Here is a 21926-nt window from a genome sequence, read left to right as displayed (position 1 = left end):
AAATTCTTAACTAGAATTCTATACAGAAAAATTGAGAGGAGAGTGGAAGAAGTGTTAGGAGAAGACCAATTTGGTTTCAGGAAAAGTACAGGGACAAGGGAAGCAATTTTAGGCCTCAGATTAATAGTAGAAGGATGATTAAAGAAAAACAAACCAACATACTTGGCGTTTATAGACCTAGAAAAGGCATTCGATAACGTAGACTGGAATAAAATGTTCAGCATTTTAAACAAATTAGGGTTTAAATACAGAGATAGAAGAACAATTGCTAACATGTACAGGAACCAAACAGCAACAGTAATAATTGAAGAACATAAGAAAGAAGCCGTAATAAGAAAGGGAGCCCGACAAGGATGTTCCCTATCTCCGTTACTTTTTAATCTTTACATGGAACTAGCAGTTAATGATGTTAAAGAACAATTTAGATTCGGAGTAACACTACAAGGTGAAAAGATAAAGATGCTATGATTTGCTGATGATATAGTAATTCTAGCCGAGAGTAAAAAGGATTTAGAAGAAACAATGAACGGCATAGATGAAGTCCTACGCAAGAACTACAAAAAATAATCATCAAAAATTATTTAAATGTCAGGAAAATATTTTTGAAAGTGTATGTTTGGAGTGTCGCTTTATATGGAAGTGAAACTTCGACGATCGGAGTATCTGAGAAGAAAAGATTAGAAGCTTTTGAAATGCGGTGCTATAGGAGAATGTTAAAAATCAGATGGGTGGATAAAGTGACAAATGAAGACGTATCGCGACAAATAGATGAAGAAAGAAGCATTTAGAAAAATATAGTTAAAAGAAGAGACAGACTTATAGGCCACATACTAAGGCATTATGGAATAGTCGCTTTAATTTTGGAAGTACAGGTAGAAGGGAAAAATTGTGTAGGCAGGCCACGTTTGGAATATGTAAAACAAATTGTTAGGGATGTTGAGGGTATACTGAAATGAAACGACTAGCACTGGATAGGGAATTTTGGAGAGCTGCATCAAACCAGTCAAATGACTGAAGACAAAAAAAAATAACGAAATAAAGGAAGTATTGTGATCGCGAAAAATTTCGTTTTTCAGATTTCAACGGAAATATCTATTTTGACCATCTCTGAATCCATTTCGACTAGTTTCGACTTGACGTCTATATGTACTTATGTATCTCAAAAACTGTACGTATGTATAACTCAAAAATGATGAGTCGTAGGATGTTGAAATTTTTAATATAGGACTGTTGTAACATCTAATTGCGCACCTCCCCTTTTGATTGGACCAAATCGACTGGACCAAAAGTTTCCAAAAAGCCTAAAATCCAAAAAATTGGATTTTGGACTTTTTGTTAACTGCAGTCATAAGCCCTCATTTAGAGATTTTCAACGATATATGATAAGTGGTACTTATTTTCATTGGTTCCAGAGTTATAGGAAATAAAATTTTAATAAATGAAATATTTGGATCTTACAAGGGAAAGGCACATCGATTCGAATCAGACTTCTCCTTTGTTCTTTTTTTTAGCTTAATTTGTTTTTAATTTAAATATATTGATGTATTAATAATTATTAAACCCCTGATTGTAAAAGAACTTTTACAATAAATAATATTTCCACAATAATAATAATAAAAAATAAAATGAAAAAATATCAGAAGTTATTAATGAAATAAAATTTTATGTACTTTTCATTTTAAAAAAAATGTGTTTATGTAATTTAATAGGCGTATAAGGAAGTCATGTGATGTCCAATCGAATTTCTTTAAAAAATTCTACTTTTGTTAAAAAAATATCGCAAGATTTTGAGGTATAAGCTATCACAGATGTTCGGACTCCCTTATACCACATAGTTTTTCAAATTCACCCTCAATTAACAGAAATTTAACCTTTTATTTTTAATCGATCTACTTCTGGCGATATATGAAAAACCTAACTATGTAATTAGATATGGTACAAAGTAATATTAAAAAATGTATATATATTAAAATCAATACAAATAAAAATTAAGTTTATTTGAACTATTAATTTACGTTATTGTTATGCTTATCACATAAGACTGGGTAGGAGAAGTGAAGTTACTAAAATTTATTTTTTTAAATCCCTCACCCAGAGCCGGACGCACTATTAAGCATAACTCAGCCGTGGGAGGTGCCGATGCCTCTATTTACTCGGGCGATCCTTCTAGGCCCGGCTATGCCGTTCCCAGAAGCACCATCCGAACAACCGGGAGTAGGTCTTTTGTTTTTCCCCCTAACTCCCCAGGATTCCCCGTCCACTCATCGAATTTGGAACGCCAGAGCATTCCATCTCTTCTGAACATAGTTGTCTGCCAGGCCCTGCAACTATACCCTCTACACTCAGTCATCTTCAACTTCCTCTCTTAACTTCTACTTCATGATCCTTTCGATCGTCCTCTTGATAATATCCCAATTTTCGACTTCATGTAGCATGTACCCTATTACATTATCAGGTGTGATTGCTTCGATCCTCGTAAATATCTCCTCTCTTTACTCATCCCATCTTGGCTTTTTTGTAATTATCCACATGTTTCAAGCTTTTCAATTGTTTTTTTATCTTCTATATTATTTTTCTGCTCTAAAAACGCTAAAATCTTCGTAAAAGTAATTCATAATTATTCTGTAATATCTAATGTCAGTTTTAAAACAGCAGATTTCTTTTTTATAAATTAAACAACTTTGTACGAGTTCTCTATTATTTTTTCTCAAATTTTCTACCACACATATGCACCAATAACAAACTCTACAACTTTCTAATACTCAAATAAATTTAAGAAAGAAAAACGATTTAAGGCTAAATTAGCTTTAAAAATGGGAAGGAGATTCTAAATTAACCTGTAGGAAAGAGTGAAGCACTTCGGCACTGAACTGAAACTGCATATTAGTATGTTCCCTAATTCACTCCATCATGAATACAATTATCTTCGAGTTACGCGTAGCTAAAGGTTACAGTAAACACAAGTATACACCAAGCATATATATATATATATATATATATATATATATATATATATATATATATATATATAAACTGACAACACAGTTGTTTAAAATATTTTTCTTTTTATTTAAATATAATATTTTTTCCTTTATTTAATTCAATGATTCCAACTAAAGCGCGCACGCATACAGTACTTAATTCGCGCGGGTATAGCGTTACTAGCGGCGACACGGTCGGCACTAACTAAATTAATGTAATTTCACAACTTACATGGAAAGTAAGTTAAGCCTCGCGACTATACCAGTCGGCAGACTGGTATAGTCGCGAGGCTTAACGTACGAGGTACAGAGTCAACCGGGCAATCGAGTTTGAGATCCAGCCAGATCGAGTTACGTTTTTACACTTTAGATGTTAAATATTTGAGCCACCGGGTTGGTCTAGTGGTTAACGCGTCTTCCCAAATCAACTGATTTGGAAGTCGAGGGTTCCAGCGTTCAAGTCCTAGTAAAGCCAGTTATTTTTTACACGGATTTGAATACTAGATCGTGGATACCGGTGTTCTTTGGTGGTTGGGTTTCAATTAACCACACATCTCAGGAATGGTCGAACTGAGAATGTACAAGACTACATTTCATTCACACTCATACATATCATCCTCATTCATCCTCTGAAGTATTATCTGAACGATAGTTACCGGAGGCTAAACAGGAAAAAGAAAAGAAAAGAAAGATGTTATATATTTATTTAATTCTACCGCTCACCTGTGACGTCACAACATAGCAGTAGTTTAAGCATTTTGTTTGGGGCGGAGGTGCGATTTTGACATTTTTTTTGCAAATATTGTTATTTTTTAATTGTTAACAAATGTGCCTAAGAAAAATATGACCTTAATGAAGTTTAGTCTTGTACAATCTCAGGTCGACCATTTCTGAATTGAGTAATATATGAAATATTTTAAAACTGTTCAAGCTTTAGTGGCCAGATATCTTAGTGCTGCATTTGTAGAGATATGGTCACTTTCAATGTCTGTTTTCTTAATCCCATGCTATTGATGAGAAGATTGTTTATTAATTTAATTGAAAAATTAAATTTTTTATAGGATAAAAGTTAAATATCCTTTAGTATTGAAATTATTTGTTTTTTTATGTAAAATTTTTCCATTGGGTTGGTTAACAAAACGTCAAAGAAATCATCAATTACATATCGCGAATTTTAAATATTCACTCAGATATCCAGGTGGCAATTATTGGGAAACTAATTTGTCCAGAACTTTAATTAGTGTATATGATTTTTAAAAATTGTTGTGAATGAATGTGAAAAAATAAATTATTTTATTTAAAAGGATCATCTCCGATTAATTTCTTACGTAATTTAAATTCCACTTAGCAACAAAACTCGACATTTAAGAATTTTTTCTTAAATAAATGAGTAAGAAAAGTAAATAATTTTATTCTTGATTAGAATGATCAGTAAAAAAAAAAAAAAAATGCTACCCGACAGATAACACTCATTAACATCTAAAATTCAACACTACCTCTAATTCCAATTAGCATCTCGTAATACTTAAAAGGAATATTCCATTATGTAAATATCCACCGGTTATTCCATTGAAATTGTTCTACTCTGTGCTGCTAATGCAGCATGAGAGAACGGTGAAAAATCAGTATTTATAATTTTAAAATACGATGTAAAATTCAGTAATTTATAAATATTCCAAATTTCTGAAATATTCAAATAAATTTTATTTCTGAAAAGAAGGCGTAGAATTTTTTTTTGGTACATCAAAAAGACATTATTGTTTAAAGCCTCTGTTCAGAAGAAAATACTAGCTGCAAGATTAAGATTCCGGTCGAAACCACACAAGTCTTTTTTTTTGTTACAAAACTAGTTTTATACCTGATATAGGGTTTCGTTTTTTTCTTTAGTCTAATAAATGAATTCATTTTCCTTTGAATATATCTTAAACATTCCATTATTTTGTTTTCTAATAAATAATTAACTAATAAATAATAATAAATAACTATAATTAATAATAAATAATAATAATAAATAACTAATAAATAATTAGTCAGTAGCTAAATTATAAAATTTATTAACAGAAGATATCTTTCAAATTAATATGTTTAAAAGTGAAGTAAACGTAACTTTTTTTTTCCTGTTTAGCCTCCGGTAAATACCGTTTAGATAACCCAGCAATTGCGACTCCTCCGGAAAAGGGGACGCATTGCTCCCTCCTTACAGGTAGTGCCCCGTTGTGGCGTATTCCTGCTAGCCTATTTAGAGTTAGCACCGAAAGGACTTCAGTGGACGGTCTGAAGGGGAATTACGTCGGGAGGACAGGCTTTATAAGCCTAGCCTTCCGCGGTCGGCCCATGAAATGGGTTCGATAACGCTGGTTTAACAACGGATTGGAACGCAATTAAATCCGTCTTAAATTCACTAAATTAATAATAGACAAAACTTGAAAAACTAGATCCGAGATTAAAAATTAAAAATAACCCTTTTAAAAAAAAAACAAGCCCGATTAGAATGATCCAGCAGCAAGGGACTCTGTCCAGGTTCTGCGATGGAGTAGGGAGTAATAAACTCCTGCCAACTTTGCATTCCATTCCATTCCGTTTAGATAATACTTCAGAGGATGAATGAGGATGATATGTATGTGTGTAAATGAAGTGTAGTCTTGTACATACTCAGTTCGACTATTCCTGAGATGTGTGGTTAATTGAAACCCAACCACCAAAGAACACCGGTATCCACAATCTAGTATTCAAGTCCGTGTAAAAATTTACTAGGGCTTGTACGCTGGAACTCTAGACTTCCAAATCAGCTGATTTGGGAAGACGCGTTCACCACTAGACAAACCCGCTGGGTGAAGTAAACGTTTATACTCTTCCTATACATTACGTAATTTCTTTAATTTTTAAAAATACATGAGTACTTACAGCTTTAATAACTTTTAATAAAGAGATTTTAATTTGTAAATCTAAGGGATGGATCTGAGTCGGCCAGTCGGTAGAGTAGTTAGGATGGTTAGCTTAGATAATTTTTTTTTTTTTCAACCTCCGGGATCCACCATTAGGCATTATTTAGAGGATGAACATGAATTATTTATAGCGTGTGTGAAAATGCCATACCGGACCGGGATTCGAACCCGGGACGAAAGGATGAAAGGCCGAGACGCTACCACTCGCGCCACGGAGGCCAGCATTGGGATAACCTGGTCTCTCTGTGGTGTACGCGTCTTCCCAAATCAGCTGATTTGGAAGTCCAGAGTTCCAGCGTTCAAGTCTAATAAAGTCAGTTATTTTTATACGGATTTAAATACTAGATCGTGGATACTGGTGTTCTGTGGTGGTTGGGTTTCAATTAACCACACATCTCAGGAACGGTCGAACTGAGAATGTACAAGACTACACTTCATTTACACTCGTACATATCATCCTCATTCATCCTCTGAAGTATTATCTGAAACGTAATTATCGGAGGTTAAACAGAAAAAAAGAAGATATAATCCGGGGTATCGGGTCTGACGTTATCTTTCCGTGTATCATTTCACCTACCTCATACGCTCGTTAAAATAATTTTCCTCTGCAACCGACGTCGAAATAAAAATAATTAAGTTAGTAAAAGGCTTAAATCTTAAATTAACCGATGAATATCTCATTTTATTTTAAAATAATACTAATGTAAAAAAGCTCTGTTTTTAAATTTTTATAAATATATACAGGATCATTCACGGGAACCGGATGTTTTTGAAGTGGGTTGTACTCGGGCGTTCGTGGTGGGAGGGGCACGTGGCTGGTGTCTGACGTTTCCTTTGTTCATAGCATTTACATTTTAGTCGTTGAGATGGAGCCGTGGACGCTAGACCAACGCCTGTACGCGTATGACAGTTTTGCTGTCAAATGACGAATCCGTAACTGCTGTTCAGCGAGATTTCCACCATCAGTTTAATATCCATCGTAATGCAAGTGTCCCTTCTCGTAACACAATATTGCGACGGGTAAACAACCTTCGAACAAGCGGTTCAATAATGAAGAAAAAACCACCGGGTCCCCGACGAACTGCTAGCACTCCGGAGAACATCGAACGAGTAAGGAAAGCCGTTGTCAGAAGCCCACGCCGCTCTATTCAGAGGCATTCAGCAGCGCTTCAACTGAGCACAAGTACGGTAAGACGAATTCTGCATACAGACCTGCATTTCCATTCTTACAAGATAGCCGTCGTGCAGCAGTTAAACGAGCAAGATTTCACGCAGCGATTACAATTTTGTCGACAAATGCTTACCGTTTTTGAAGAAAATTAAAATTTGTTAGTGTTAATGAGTGACGAAGCCCATTTTCATCTGAATGGCTTCGTCAACAAACAGAATTGCCGGTATTGGGCACAAAGAAACCCGCATCAGCTTCACGAGAGACCACTTCATAGCCCAAAAGTGACTGTCTGTTGTGCAATAGGAAAGGTCGGTGTTATTGGACCATATTTTTTTTAAGAAAATGACGCTGCCGTAACTGTAACAGCTGATCGTTACATTGCGATGTTGAATACGTTTTTCATCCCTGAGTTACGAAACCGGGGAATTAATTTTCAAAATGAGTTATTCCAGCAGGATGGAGCTACAGCGCCCACAGCGAGGGCAACGATGGCTGTTCTCCGTAACTTGTTTCTGGGTCGGATCGTTTCCAGATTCGACGACATTCCTTGGCCCCCTCGGTCCCCCGACTTGAGTAGTTGTGATTTTTTCTGTAGGGGTTTCTGAAATCGCGTGTGGTGTACGGCAATAAACCGCGTACATTGGAGGACCTAAAGATCGCTATTCGTCATCACGTCACCCAGATTGATGTAGACATGCTGCAAAGAATTGAGGCCAGTTACCGTGAAAGGCTACAACAATGTATTGCCCAAAATGGACATCACTTGCCAGACATAATTTTTCGTTCAGGAGTAAGTAACAAATGCTTTGATTTAACAAGTGTTTCAGTACCAATTAAACTTTTTTTAAGTAAATATTCAATTTTTTATGATTATTTTAAAAACATCCGGTTCCCGTGAATGACCCGGTATATAGACTGCACTAACATATTTTCTAAAATAAATGCTTCTTCGATTAATATATAAAATTATTGTATTTAATTAAATATTTTATGTTAATTCCCGTGAAATTTTCATTTCCGACGATGCGTACAAAACCAGAATAAAATTTTGTAGCCTACGAACAAAATTTTCCTTTGCTAGTTAGGTAAGACTAACGGGAATACTAATAATGATTTTCTCTACAGAAAGTCATCCGTTATGATATAATCTCAAAATAAGTAGAGTTATTACACTTGAACAGAATAAATAATCAGTATTATAAACCGGCCAAGCACTGTGACCACACAATTCCTTCATGAACAGACACACAGAAACGTTTGATCAAGTCATAACCGGTTTTCCTTTCTCTATACACTCATTTCTTTGAGCCAAGTGGCATAATATTAAAAACTGTTTCACTTCTATCAGTAATAACTACATAACTTTCCAGGCAAGTTATAAGTTTCAACCTATCATCCCTCAAAAGTAGATTTATATTCCATCCTGAGCCTATAATAGTTGCACTTAATATTTTTATTTCTTTATTAGCAATCATGACAATTATTGGGAAAGATAGATCATATGATGATGAAATAACGGGACGTAACCTATTAGTTAACATTAAATTCTATTACCACAACTATTGGACTTTAAAGTTAAAATTCTAACTAATAATTCATTCGTTTCAAAAACTAAAAAAATATTTATGCAAAATTCCATCTTTGATTATTGAAGAGAAAAAGCAGTGGATTTTTATAAATGTATTCTTTTTAAGTTTAGAGAGTTAGAAAACTAATTATTATTATTACTACAATAATTTAATTAAATGTATAACAAATTCTTATAATTAATTAATTGTATATGATAAAAAATAAAACGGTTTTGAAGTTTGCTAAGTTGTTTATCAAATTGTACGGTATTTAAACGGCTCGCATAAATTTAATTGCATAAGATCTCATTTCGATATTTGAGATTACAATTTAATTTACAGGTAATATTTTAGGTTGTTCTAATTGAGCTTGAATGGTACAATAATTTCAACCTGTGATTAAAAAATACTTTGTTATAAATTTATATCAAAGAGATATAAGAAGCAAATCAGTAATTCGAGGATTACGTGATTTAATTTCCAAAAAAATAATAAACTTTTACCGGTAACTGTTAATATATTTCAATTTAAAAAATTATTATACATCTTATGAAAAGTTAATTTATTTTCTTACGATATCCGTCTCCTAACACGGATCACAATCGCGTTCGTTAAAGATTTTATGACAGATAAAGAATTATCTTTATTATTATTTACCATTAATGAATTTATGACCGAATTTAAAGACGTTAACAACGTACACTCGCTTCCTTTACAGTATAAGAATAATCACCGTAAAAACTACACCACTTTAATTTTTTTTAAAGCCTCCGGGACCACCGTTAGGTATTGCTTTACAGGATAAGATGAAATGGCAATTTTGTAGCGTGTGAAAAATGCCATGCCTGACTGGAATTCAAACCCGGAATCTTGGATGAAAGGCTGAGATGTAACCACTCGCGCCACAGAGGCCGGCATTACTGTAATATTTTTTTTTTTCTGTTTAGCCTCCGGAACCACCGTAAGGTATGACTTCAGAAGATGAATGAGGATCTTATATATGATTGTAAATGAAGTGTAGTTTTGCACCGTCTCAGGTTGACCGTTCCTGAGATGTGTGATTAATTGAATCCCAACCACCAAAGAACACCGGTATCCACGGTCTAGTGCTCAAATCCGTATAAAAGTAACTGATTTTATTAGGATCTGAACCTTAGAACTCTCGACTTCGAAATCAGCTGATTTACGATGAAACCACCACCGAGTTCACCACCAGACCAACCGGGTGAGTTATTACTGTAGTACTTGGTTATTATTAAGTGACTAGCTGCAGTTTGCAATGATGAAAGGGAATCCCTTCCGATCTGCGGTCTCTGAAGCAGCTGCATGTGAAGCCGTAATCTATCAACTGTCATATTTTTTTTCTGAATTACAGTATTTTATAAACATTTATAAAATGCGGAATAGCACAAGCTAAACGAGCCTTCAGTAAGAAATATAATTTGTTTACATAAAAAATTAATTTAAATGTCAGGAAAAGATTTTTAAAAGTATATGTTTGGAGTGTCGCCTTATATGGAAGTGAAACTTGGACGATCGGAGTATCTGAGAAGAAACGATTAGAAGCTTTTGAAATGCGGTGCTATAGGAGAATGTTAAAAATCAGACGGGTGGATAAAGTTACAAATGAAGAGGTATTGCGGCAAATAGATGAAGAAAGAAGCATTTGGAAAAATATAGTTAAAAGAAGAGATAGACTTATAGGCCACATACTAAGGCATCCTGGAATAGTCGCTTTAATATTGGAAGGACAGATAGAAGGGAATAATTGTGTAGGCAGCCCACGTTTGGAATATGTAAAACAAATTGTTAGGGATGTAGGATGTAGAGGGTATACTGAAATGAAACGACTAGCACTAGATAGGGAATCTTGGAGAGCTGCATCAAACCAGTCAAATGACTGAAGACAAAAAAAACAAACATTTATGTAAATACGTAGATGTATTTACAATAATATTCTTATTCTTCCAATAAATAAAAAATATAGCAAAATTCTTCGATAGGAAAATCAGCACACTGAAGTATACTAATATTGGTACCTATTTAATACCGTACCTTTTTATTTAATAATAATAAATTGGTTTTAGTTTAGATTATACAAAATTTAATAAAATAACTTTATCTGTTTTCAAAGGCATTCATGTTTACAGAAAGCAACCGGGAACTGAAAACACAATGATTTAATAGAATAGACGAAAGAACACGCTAGGAACCCCGAATAAACATTTTAAGAGGTAACCGAATTGACAGTTAATAGTATTACTAAGAAAAATTTACAAGCCTTCTATAGAAGAAGAAAACATCTCGTTACGGAAAATAGAATAACGGATTCTTTTAAAAACCTTTGTTTATTAAGTTATAAAAAGGTGGAATCTAAAATAAATCATTATTAAATTTAAATAACAGATTTTCTTCTTTTAGTTATATATTTGTTTAGTAAATGCTTTTTACAAAACGTCTTTACAACATGTTTACTTTTACAAATTTCTTTCAGTAGCTTTTTGTCTATCTTCTTCAATTGAAAAAAAAACCATGTAACTATACAAAACATTTCTTTATATATTAATTTTTTTTTTGTTTTCAGTCATTTGACTGGTTTGATGCAGCTCTCCAAGATTCCCTTTCTAGTGCTAGTCGTTTAATTTCAATATACCCTCTACATCCTACATCCCTAACAATTTGTTTTACATATTCCAAACGTGGCCTGCCTACACAATTTTTCCCTTCTACCTGTCTTTCCAATATTAAAGTTACTATTCCAGGATGCCTTAGTATGTGGCCTATAAGTCTATCTCTTCTTTTAACTATATTTTTCCAAATGCTTCTTTCTTCATCTATTTGCCGCAATACCTCTTCATTTGTCACTTTATCCACCCGTCTGATTTTTAACATTCTCCTATAGCACCGCATTTCAAAAGCTTCTAATCTTTTCTTCTCAGATACTCCGATCGTCCAAGTTTCACTTCCATATAAAGCGACACTCCAAACATATACTTTCAAAAATCTTTTCCTGACATTTAAATTAATTTTTGATGTAAACAAATTATATTTCTTACTGAAGGCTCGTTTCGATTGTGCTATTCGGCATTTTATATCGCTCCTGCTTCGTCCATCTTTAGTAATTCTACTTCCCAAATAACAAAATTCTTCTACCTCCATAATTTTTTCTCCTCCTATTTTCACATTCAGTGGTCCATCTTTGTTATTTCTACTACATTTCTCTAATTTAGAAATAGTTTTAATTTTCTATACAATTATAACTAGGCTATATTATGCAAATTTACGGTTTTTTTTTCAAATTTATTTATAAATTTTACATTTATGAATTTTGCTATTCGACATTTTTCCCAACTCGCATCTCTTTGGCCTCCACAGTTGATGAATAATAAAGATTCTACCTCAAAATATAAATATAATTTTTGATGGTATTCTAAGAAGATAATTATCTAAGGAAATAATAATAATAGTACTTTGTTGAATTAAATTCACTGACAGTACATAATGTTTTTCTTATGTTTCCTTTCGATTATTTTATGCTAATTGTATATATTTTTTCCTCGGCATTAATTTTTTTTTTTATAGAAATGGAATATCGAATGACAAGTACAAAATTTTCAATTTTACGTCAGTGAGTATAATGAGAGTCATAACGAAAGTTTTTTTATTTTTTTATTAGTGCGAAACGGCATTAATTAGATTGCTTTAATAAATATCATGACACTGCAGATTATAAAATGCGTTGTACATCCATTTTATGATATTTTACTTACAGCTAATGTAAATGTAATTTTAATTAAGTCTTACAAATAATTTTTTTTGTTACGATTAGTAGTGGCTGATCAGCGATGGCTCAAGATCAAGACATCGAGGTTTTCCTCAGAACTAGCTGATTTTTTTTTTTTGCAATTCTTGTAATATGAAGATAAAAATATTACCCGGTTTAAATATTTAAAAACGGGTATTAATTAATAGGAAACAATCAATTAAAAAAAAAAATCACTGATCTCATTTTTTTTAAATGTAAATACTATTTAAATGTGAAACTTATCTATTTATATATTTATCCACCAGTTTCGTTATTTCTTGATTATTTACACTGAATACTATTCGAAACAGTAATTTATTTATTAGATAACTTACTTAAAAATCGGCTATATATTTTTACATAAACCCTTTGAAAGTCTAGAATTTTCAGTTTAAAAAGTTGTTTTGTAATTTATTGTTATTATCCATCACGGTAATATTTACCGGTTAATAGACCCGCCTCAAGGAGGCATGGCAAGGGGTTAAAACTATTGCGTAACTAAGTAAAATCATATCATACATGTTTTTCTGTGGCAACACGTCCTGTAGCATCTTGGCACACGTCAGAGCTTCAGGTTCATTATCCACCAAGTCCGGAGGTTATATACTTCCTCATAAATGAGGACGTATCCAGAATCACTGCTTTCTGCATCGGCAGGAAGAGGCGAGGTTGAACGCCAATGACCCTGAGTGGTTTGTGAAGCAAGTGCGGATTCTCTCCAAGTGCGCCGATGACGATGGGCACTATTCTAACCTCTCGCTGGATCCAGACCTCCCTTACATGATCCACCAAATCCCTGTACTTCGACAGCTTCTCGGCATATTTCTTCTGGATGTTAACGGCCAGTGGTATTGTCACATCGATGATCCAGGTGATGTTTTCCTGATTTTAATCGCAACAATATCTGGACGATTGTGGGCCACTGGCTTATCCGTGAGGACCGCGCGATCGTAATAAATCCTGTAACAGTCATTTTCCAACACGGACAGAGGAACATACCTGTAGTAAGAGACAGACACATCAAGAAACCCCAGGTCCCCAGGGCTAGCCTCTGATGGGGAATGCGAACCAGGTTATTGTGTCGGGAAGTGTATTCTTTTGGGGAGACCACAATCTGGCAGCCACTAATCATGTGCTCCACAGACTCGCTTGTAGTCCCACACAAACAGCAATTATCCACGACCACCGCAGGGTCCTTGACTATGTGCTTCCGATAATTAAGCGTGCTGACTACCGAATCCTGGATTGTAAACGCAAATCCCTCAGTCTCAGCAAACAATTTGCTGCTTTTCAGCCACGCAAAGAAAGCAGCAAAGACAATTCCCTCATCCAGCACAGGCTGCAAATCTCCCATGAAACTCACCCGCGCGCCATGCATCCATCTTCTCTCTCATCAGGAACCTCGTTCAGGGGAGCACAGTCATTGTCGCTAAGGCGGAGTGGGGATCAGATCTTCATCTCTTTTCACCACCTCCCGATGAAACACGTTGGATTCGCTTTGCCCTTGAAAATAGTTTCTGATGTTCTGCAGTTTTTTCGCATGAACCTAAAAGAAATGTGCGACACCTCTTCCACCCCTGCTTCTGGACAGATGGAAGCGAGCTGTAGAACTGCGTGGGTGATGCGCTTGGTGCCCGGTGAACTCACTTCTAAGAAGCCGACTAAGCCCCTCAAGCTCCGTTCTCGTCCATCTTAGAACTCCAAAACTGTTGGCAACCAGCGATACAGCGAAGGTATTGATGCTCTTCACTTTATTGTTCCCGCTCAATTGTGACTTCATGGCAGCACGCACACGAGCCTTCAGGCCAAATGTAAGAGTCTCCTTTACTTGGCCGTGGCTGATTCCCACATCCTGAATGAAGCCAAGATACCGGTAGGTTTCCCCACGCTGCATAGCTGTCATCACTGAAGGGGGATCCACGAACGGCACACTACAATCATCCATTCGCGAACAAACTCCTTTTCTCATGGTGGTGGTTGTTGTTTTGATATGGATTCCGTATCGCAGCAGAGCCCAAGTTCAGAGGCATGGCGCAGGCGAGGGATTCGTTTGGATCTGCTGCGGTGAAGTGACGATTTTTAGCTGTCACCTCACCACAAATGATTTGATAGCGGACTTTCGCCGGAAAGTTGACGCGCTGGAGGATGTTATCCTTGTGTTAATTCCCAAGGGAAAATAAAACCCAGAGTCGCCGTCCTCCTACCGCCCATTGTGTATGCTTAACACAGCTGGGAAGGTATTGGAGAAGCTGTTAAAGAAAAGATTGGTTCCAGCGATGAATCAGGCAGGTGGCCTGTCACCTAACCCGTACGGTTTCCGGCAGGGTCGGTCGACCCTAGACGCAATTCAGGAGGTTGTTGAGGCAGTGCGGCGAACAGAGGACCACAATCAATTTTCGCGACGTGTGGTCCTTCTCGTTACGTTGGACGTAAAAAACGCTTTCAACTCCGCACGGTGGAGCGATATGATTCGGGCCATGGAGCATTCGTTCCATGTGCCACAATACCTTCTCAGAATGGTGGACGCATACCTGAGGAACCGCGGTCTCATTTACGAGACCGCGGCAGGCTGGCGTAGGACTACGATCACGTCAGGGGCGGCGCAGGGGTCGATTCTCGGCCCCGACCTTTGGAACGCCGTCTACAATGGCTTGCTGAGGCTGGAGATACCTGAAGAATCTGCCTTGGTTGGGTACGCTGACGATGTTGCGCTAATTGTCGCAGACCGCGACGTAGAGCGCGCCCAACTGAGGCTCAGTCGAGCCATGCACAGAGTCGGTGCCTGGCTAGACGACCATGGATTGTCTCTAGCCCTCAGCAAAACGGAGATCGTAGTTCTCACGAAGAAGCGTATCGACACCCTTCTCTCCCTGTGGGTCGGGGTAAAGGTTGTCGAGACCAAGCTGACCACAAAATACCTCGGTATGATGATTGACCGGAAACTCAGCTTTGTTGAGCAACTTCGTACAGCCGTCGACAAAGCTCCGAGAGCCGTAACTGCTCTCAGCCGGCTTATGGTGAATGTCGGCGGATCGAAGGCCAGCAGACGGTGATTGCTGATGTCCACGGTGCATTCCATCCTGTTATACGGATCGGAAGTGTGGGCCCAGGCATTAAGAGTTGCGAGAAACCGAAAGCGGCTCGCGCAGGTGCAACGCACCGCAGCCCTGCGAGTCACTTTCGCGTATCAGACGGTCTCCGAGCCTGCAGTACTTGTGGTCGCCGGCGTCATACCTCTGCTACTTTAGCAAAGGAGCGCTAGCTGATCTACAGGAGGTGACGGGCAGGCGAAGACCGGGTGACCATTGGCAACGAGGAACGCACTCGCGCGTTCCTCGCATGGCAAGAGACCTGGGACCACGAGACCAGAGGACGATGGACCGCAAGGCTTATCCCTCTGGTCAGACTGCTGACGGAGCGACGGCATGGAGAGGTGGAGTACTACATGATCAAATTTTTAACGGATCACGGGTACTTCCGCGCTTACCTCCATGTCATAGGGAAAACGCCGTCCCCCGACTGCCTGTATTGCCCCGGTGTACGGAACAACAATGAGCACACCTTTTTCAAATGTGCTCGGTGGGCGGCAGGTCGAGGGACACTAGAGGCGGATCTCGGACCACTGAGTCTCGGAGAGATGATGCTCCGTGACCTGAGAAGCTGGGAAAGTGTAGCCCGATTCGTCGGCAACATTCTCAGGGCCAAAAAGGTTGACCTGGATAGTCCTGAAAATTAGGTAGCACCTAATCAGGCTAGTATATGAGGACTCGACCGGAAGTAATGTGTTAAACGGTTCCGGGTCGAGTCCTGGTAGAAAGAGGGGTGGTTTTAGTCGGTAATCTGCTGGTAGTGATTGGAAAATACCATCCGCGGGAGCCCGACACTCCGGGCATTTCCACCTCCTTTCGAAAAAAAAAAATTATTTTATAAGTCTATTTGTGTAAATAACACATGTTTGCATAAGACATTATAAGAAGTGATACCTTCTTATAATTCTTTCAATGTAAAATCAATTTGTTCTAAAGAAACAAAATTATTTTTATTACAACAGTACTCATAACAGCTTCTGATATAACAGTACTTATAAATGCTTCTCATTGTGAATTACATCACCGTTAGCTTACACATAAATAACTCATATTCTTAACTAGTGTTAGAAATTTAACTAGGATTAATATTTCTATTATAACTTACACTGGATAGAAATGGTTTTCCAATTACGTAAACAAAATTTTTAAAACTAAAATAAAAAATATGTACCGCATATATAATTAATGCAATTAAAAGATGTTGACAAGTAATTTTGTATTTTACATTTTTTTTCAATTTTATTTAGTTAAATTATTGTTGTCATAGTTAACTTTCGAAAACTGTTTCTCTGACTATCTTTCTATGTGACCAGATAACTAACTACAACCCACCGGGTTGGTCTAGTGGTGAACGCGTCTTCCCAAATCAGCTGATTTGGAAGTCGAGAGTTCCAGCGTTCAAGTCCTAGTAAAGCCAGTTATTTTTACACGGATTTGAATACCAGATCGTGGATACCGGTGTTCTTTGGTGGTTGGGTTTCAATTAACCACACATCTCAGGATTGGTCGAACTGAGAATGTACAAAACTACACTTCATTTACACTCATATATATCATCCTCTGAAGAATTATCTAAACGGTAGTTACCGGAGGCTAAACAGGAAAAGAAAGATAACTAACTACAGCTTTTATATACAAAATCACATTCCATTTGTTTATATGCTAGCGTTAGGCGCTAATATTTAGAATAATTTATTTTAAATTCAGAAATTAATTATTATACAGCAATTAACATGAAATAATTATTTTCAATTACTTGCAATAAGTCTTTCTTAAATTCAATTGTCCACAAGGATAAATAAACAAAAGTGTGTTGTACCAAAACTAATAATTTTGAATGAATAAATTATAATTCAAAAGTAAGTGCCTGTAAAAGAAATTAAAATTGATCAACTATTTAATAATGCCCAAGTGTTGTAAGATAAGTAAGATAAATTTAAGCGTCTGCTACTAACTAGAGCTTATTCAGTTATAAGGATTTGGACTAAACTTGAGTGTGAGGTACACGCTCTCGTTAATTTTCAGGTCCGGTTACGTTAGTAAGTTTTAAAAAAGCAATTCAAACCAGTAAAGTCAGTTGCATGTTATATTAATGAACTATAGCATAACCAAAAATTGTAATTGTGTATTTTTTAGTTTACTAAATATATAGTAAACTTATTTGTAATCTTATTTTATATAACATCATATATCTTGAAAAATTCTCTTGTGAAAAAGAGGTAGCTCAAATTTAGTTTTCTCCCAAATAGTTTCCCAGATTTGTGGTTAAATTACTTCACTGTTGAAAATAAAATAAACTTAAAAATAAAACCCGCTTCAAAAAATAAATCATACTAAGAAATAGTGCTGCTACAATTTTTGTAATTTTTTCGCAAATCAGCACCAAATTAAAGCCGACTTCCTAATCCCTAATTCTTCTTTCTTTTTCTGTTTAGCCCCCGAAGCTTCTCATTCAGGATGAATGAGGATGATATGTATGAATGTAAATGTAGTGTAGTCTTGTACAGTCTCAGGTCGACGATTCCTGAGATGTTTAGTTAATTGGAACCCAACCACCAAAAAACATCGGTATCCACGATCTAATGTAATTTTGATCGTATCCACGAACAAATTCCTAATTTGGGCTGAATTATAATAAAAAAACAATAATAATTTATTGAAAAAGAAACTTTAAAAATTATTAGTTACAAGTTTACCTAATTTTTTAGAAATTGAATAGAAAAAAATATTAACTCATTAATATTGTAGTCCAAACAATTCTTGAAGTATTACACATCGAAATCCATAAATTACTTTAAAAGACAGTAATACCTACCGTGTATCACTCAGTTAGTGATTAAATATTTATGAATATAAATACCTGAATATAAATATTAATTTTTACCTATTACTGATGTCTATTATTAGTTTCCAAGATACTGGTGTTCATCATAACAATTTATGAAAAATTTTATTGTACTTTACAATCGCACTTTATCTTTGTTCTTCCTATCTTGGACTTAATTCTTTGGATACGTCTCTAAGGACGCAGGGACCATTAAATTTCATGTCATTATTACTGTTACTATACCGACTTCTGCAGTGAAGCGGATAAAAATAGAACGTCACTTTCCAGAAACATCTGGATTCGAATCTCAATTAGGCTTGATATTTTTCTTCTACTACAAAATTCATCTAACATAAAAAAAACTAAAATTGGACGTCAGCCTGTTTTTTCTGAAGCATATAAATATTATTATCATTTATTTTTTTTTATACAGCTACCAAACTAATAATATTTATATTTAACTTGAAATTTAAAGAAAATTTGGTTTATTTTACTTAATAGAATAGATAAGGCATGTTTCATTTATTAATTGTCTTTAGTATCACTTTTATATCGTTGTGTATCGTGTTAATTCATAGCGTGACCTTTGAATTATCGCAGATAAAATAACCTCTTCTCCTACGTAAATGGAAAACAAAACTAGTTTTACATAAGTTAAAAATTTTAAGACGCTCAGCTACTTTTATAAGACGATCACTATTTTGCATATACCATCACTTGATTTGTACTCTGTGAAATAGCGTTAAGGAATCTCAAACACTGAATAAAATTTAGAATGATAAAAATCCAAGGTTATCCACAACTCTTTAAACCCAAAAAGTAAAAGTAAAATATGAAATGATACAACTTCGAATTAAAAACGACGTGAAATATCCTTGGTTTTATTTGTCGGAACGAATGAAGCAAGAGCCGTGGCCAGTACAAAATACCTTAAAATTTGAAAGTGTATATATATATATATATATATATATATATATATATATATATATATATAAACCATATATGAATATATGTTTATAAATATAATATATATGTTTAGATTGAGATTTAGATTGAGATTTATATATGTTTAGATTTCATCGGTGCTAAGTAGGGGATAAAAAAGATTTCCTTCTTAAAGTTAAGAAAAACTTCAAAATTGTTCAATACGATAAAATAGTTTCACATATTTAGCATACGACATGCTCCATCTTTTCACAATTCCAGAAAAATTTTGATCATCCCTTGTCGTAAGGGTTGATCATATAAAAAATGTTACAAAAAAAAAGTTTGAGGTAATGCTTAGAGGACTAACGACCACTTTAAACCGATTCGATACAGTGCCTATTAAGAGAGGTATGATTTTATTTGTCTTCGAAACTTTGAGCTGGGAAATCAAAAAAAATAAGTCCCAGAACTGTGTGTCTCTTAGTTTCTGTGATATCCCATGTAAAACGCCAAAAATACGATCAAAAATCACATTTTTTTTTACGTTTGACGTACAATAACGTTGTTAAATTGGCGATAAATCATACGTTTTATAAACATAAAACATATAAATATATATGAATTATTAGTTTTATATATATATATATATAAAACTAATAATTCTATTATTATATAACTAATAATAATATATATATATATATATATATATAAAACTAATAATTCCTTACTAAAGAAATTCAATGCTAAATCCATTTCTAAAGAATTACCATTTCTGCTTTATAATTTGTTCATAAAAGTGTACTGTATTAAACAAATTTGCCTTCCTCCATACTGGAGTGAGCATCTCCCTCTTTCAACCGGAGGTTCTAGGTTTGAATTCCGGTCATACTTGGTTATCTTGAGTAGCTATATAATCATCAATCAAAAGCAACTATTACTGGTAATTGGGCGTTAGCTTGCAGTTGTAAAAGTAAAACTTATATAAATAACTGATAGTAAAAGTCGATTAAACTACAAGTGTAGATTACGACTGAATTACACTTTCATCAGTGAATACAAACAATTAAGAGTATGATAAAATAATTTTTCTTTTATAAAATTAGAATAGATAAGATTTTATAAGAATTTAATAGAATTTATAACTCATCATTTTTTAAGATAAATTTTAATTCATTAAACTTCGATAATTATTTAAATAAATATCGAAGGAATAATAAAAATAAAAATAAAATTATTCTGAGCTTCAATCCTAGTAAACTTTACTTGCTTTTATACGGATTTGAATACTAGACAGTGAATACCGGTTTACATTGGTGATTAAAGTCCAATTAATAACACGTCTCAGGAATGGTCGGTCTTAGCCTTTACAAGACTACACCGCATTTACAAGTCGTACATATCATCCTCATCTCATTTGACTGTGACGGGAAGTTGCTTATTGTTCACAAGTTGAACAGATTTCAACGCACACATTAGAAATGAAGAAAAAGAACATAAGTAAATGACGTTAACAAACGTTAAATTATAGGTTAAAGATAAGAAGAAAGGAAAAAAAATTATAATTTGAAATTCAATAGTTTTTTTTTTCGGTCTAGCCTCCAGGAATTACCAATTAGGTATTATTTCAAAGAATTATTGATTTTATTTTATATTTTTAATTAGTAGACTATATAACTGAATAATTTTGAAAATAATAGTTTTATTCTAAATATATATTTACATTTATTTATATATATTATATTATATACATTTTATTTATATTTATATAGATAATAAATATTTATGTAGAAAAATTAACTTACAGGTTGCTGTGGTTATTTTTTGTTGAACCCATACTTCAGTTATAAACGATTTCAAAACACTTGCGGTTTAAAAGTCTAGAAGTTTATTAAACAGAACATTTACATGCAGTGTTAAAGTTTATCGTGCACGAGCGTTTCGATATAATGATGCTATTAACAACAGAAGAGGTACTACGTACAACAGAGCGATAACTACTACCACTAAACGACAGAATAATACGAAAGGTACGGTGATGTTCTATTACACCAAGTTTGAAACCGCAGACAGTACTACCAACTGCTAAACTTCTTGATAATGCTATTTAAAAACAATAAACCATTAAATTTAAGATATCATAAAATGAAATATTTTTCAAAAGTTTAAATAAAGATATCAAAATAAAAATTTTTCTCTGTTTCGACATCACGCCCAAACGGTAGTACACAAGTTATACTTTGCCCAGATCAAAACGCAAACATTGTATGGATCAAGAAGTCAAGAATGGTGTTTTATATACTACTTGTAGCAAAATTTGTGATATAAAAACCTCTCAGATAATTTCCCGAACATCAACGAAAGCTATTAATAGGTTAATCAAAGGACCAATACAAATTACAAATTAAAAATAAATGCTTAAAATTTAGTTTAAAACATGAAAATAAGTGTTATGTGTAAATATTGGTATAATAAATAATAATGATGATAATAATAATAATACGTTTTCTAATGGCCTCTACAGCCCTTACGGCCATTTAAAATCATCTACTGGAAATTAATCTCCGGGAATCAGAAATAATCTAGACAGGGAGAAAGTGTAATAGAACAGTTTAA

The 21926-nt window shown here is 34.7% G+C and overlaps 1 protein-coding gene across 1 annotated transcript in view; it reads right to left on the bottom strand.

Annotated features, from left to right (window-relative positions):
• Positions 1 to 21340, bottom strand: part of LOC142317477 (xanthine dehydrogenase-like) — a 152709-nt gene extending 131369 nt beyond the window's left edge. The window contains exon 1 of the mRNA XM_075354045.1: positions 21116 to 21340. Within this exon, the coding sequence (XP_075210160.1) occupies positions 21116 to 21147 (32 nt within the window). The 5' untranslated portion in view covers positions 21148 to 21340. The remainder of the gene's footprint in view (positions 1 to 21115) is intronic.
• Between the last annotated feature and the right edge of the window lie 586 nt (positions 21341 to 21926).

The sequence above is a fragment of the Lycorma delicatula genome, chromosome 1, assembly GCF_047948215.1.
Source record: "Lycorma delicatula isolate Av1 chromosome 1, ASM4794821v1, whole genome shotgun sequence".
In the NCBI taxonomy this organism is placed as follows: domain Eukaryota; kingdom Metazoa; phylum Arthropoda; class Insecta; order Hemiptera; family Fulgoridae; genus Lycorma; species Lycorma delicatula.
Note: the sequence above shows the minus strand (reverse complement) of the source record. Positions and strands in the feature narration are given on the sequence as shown.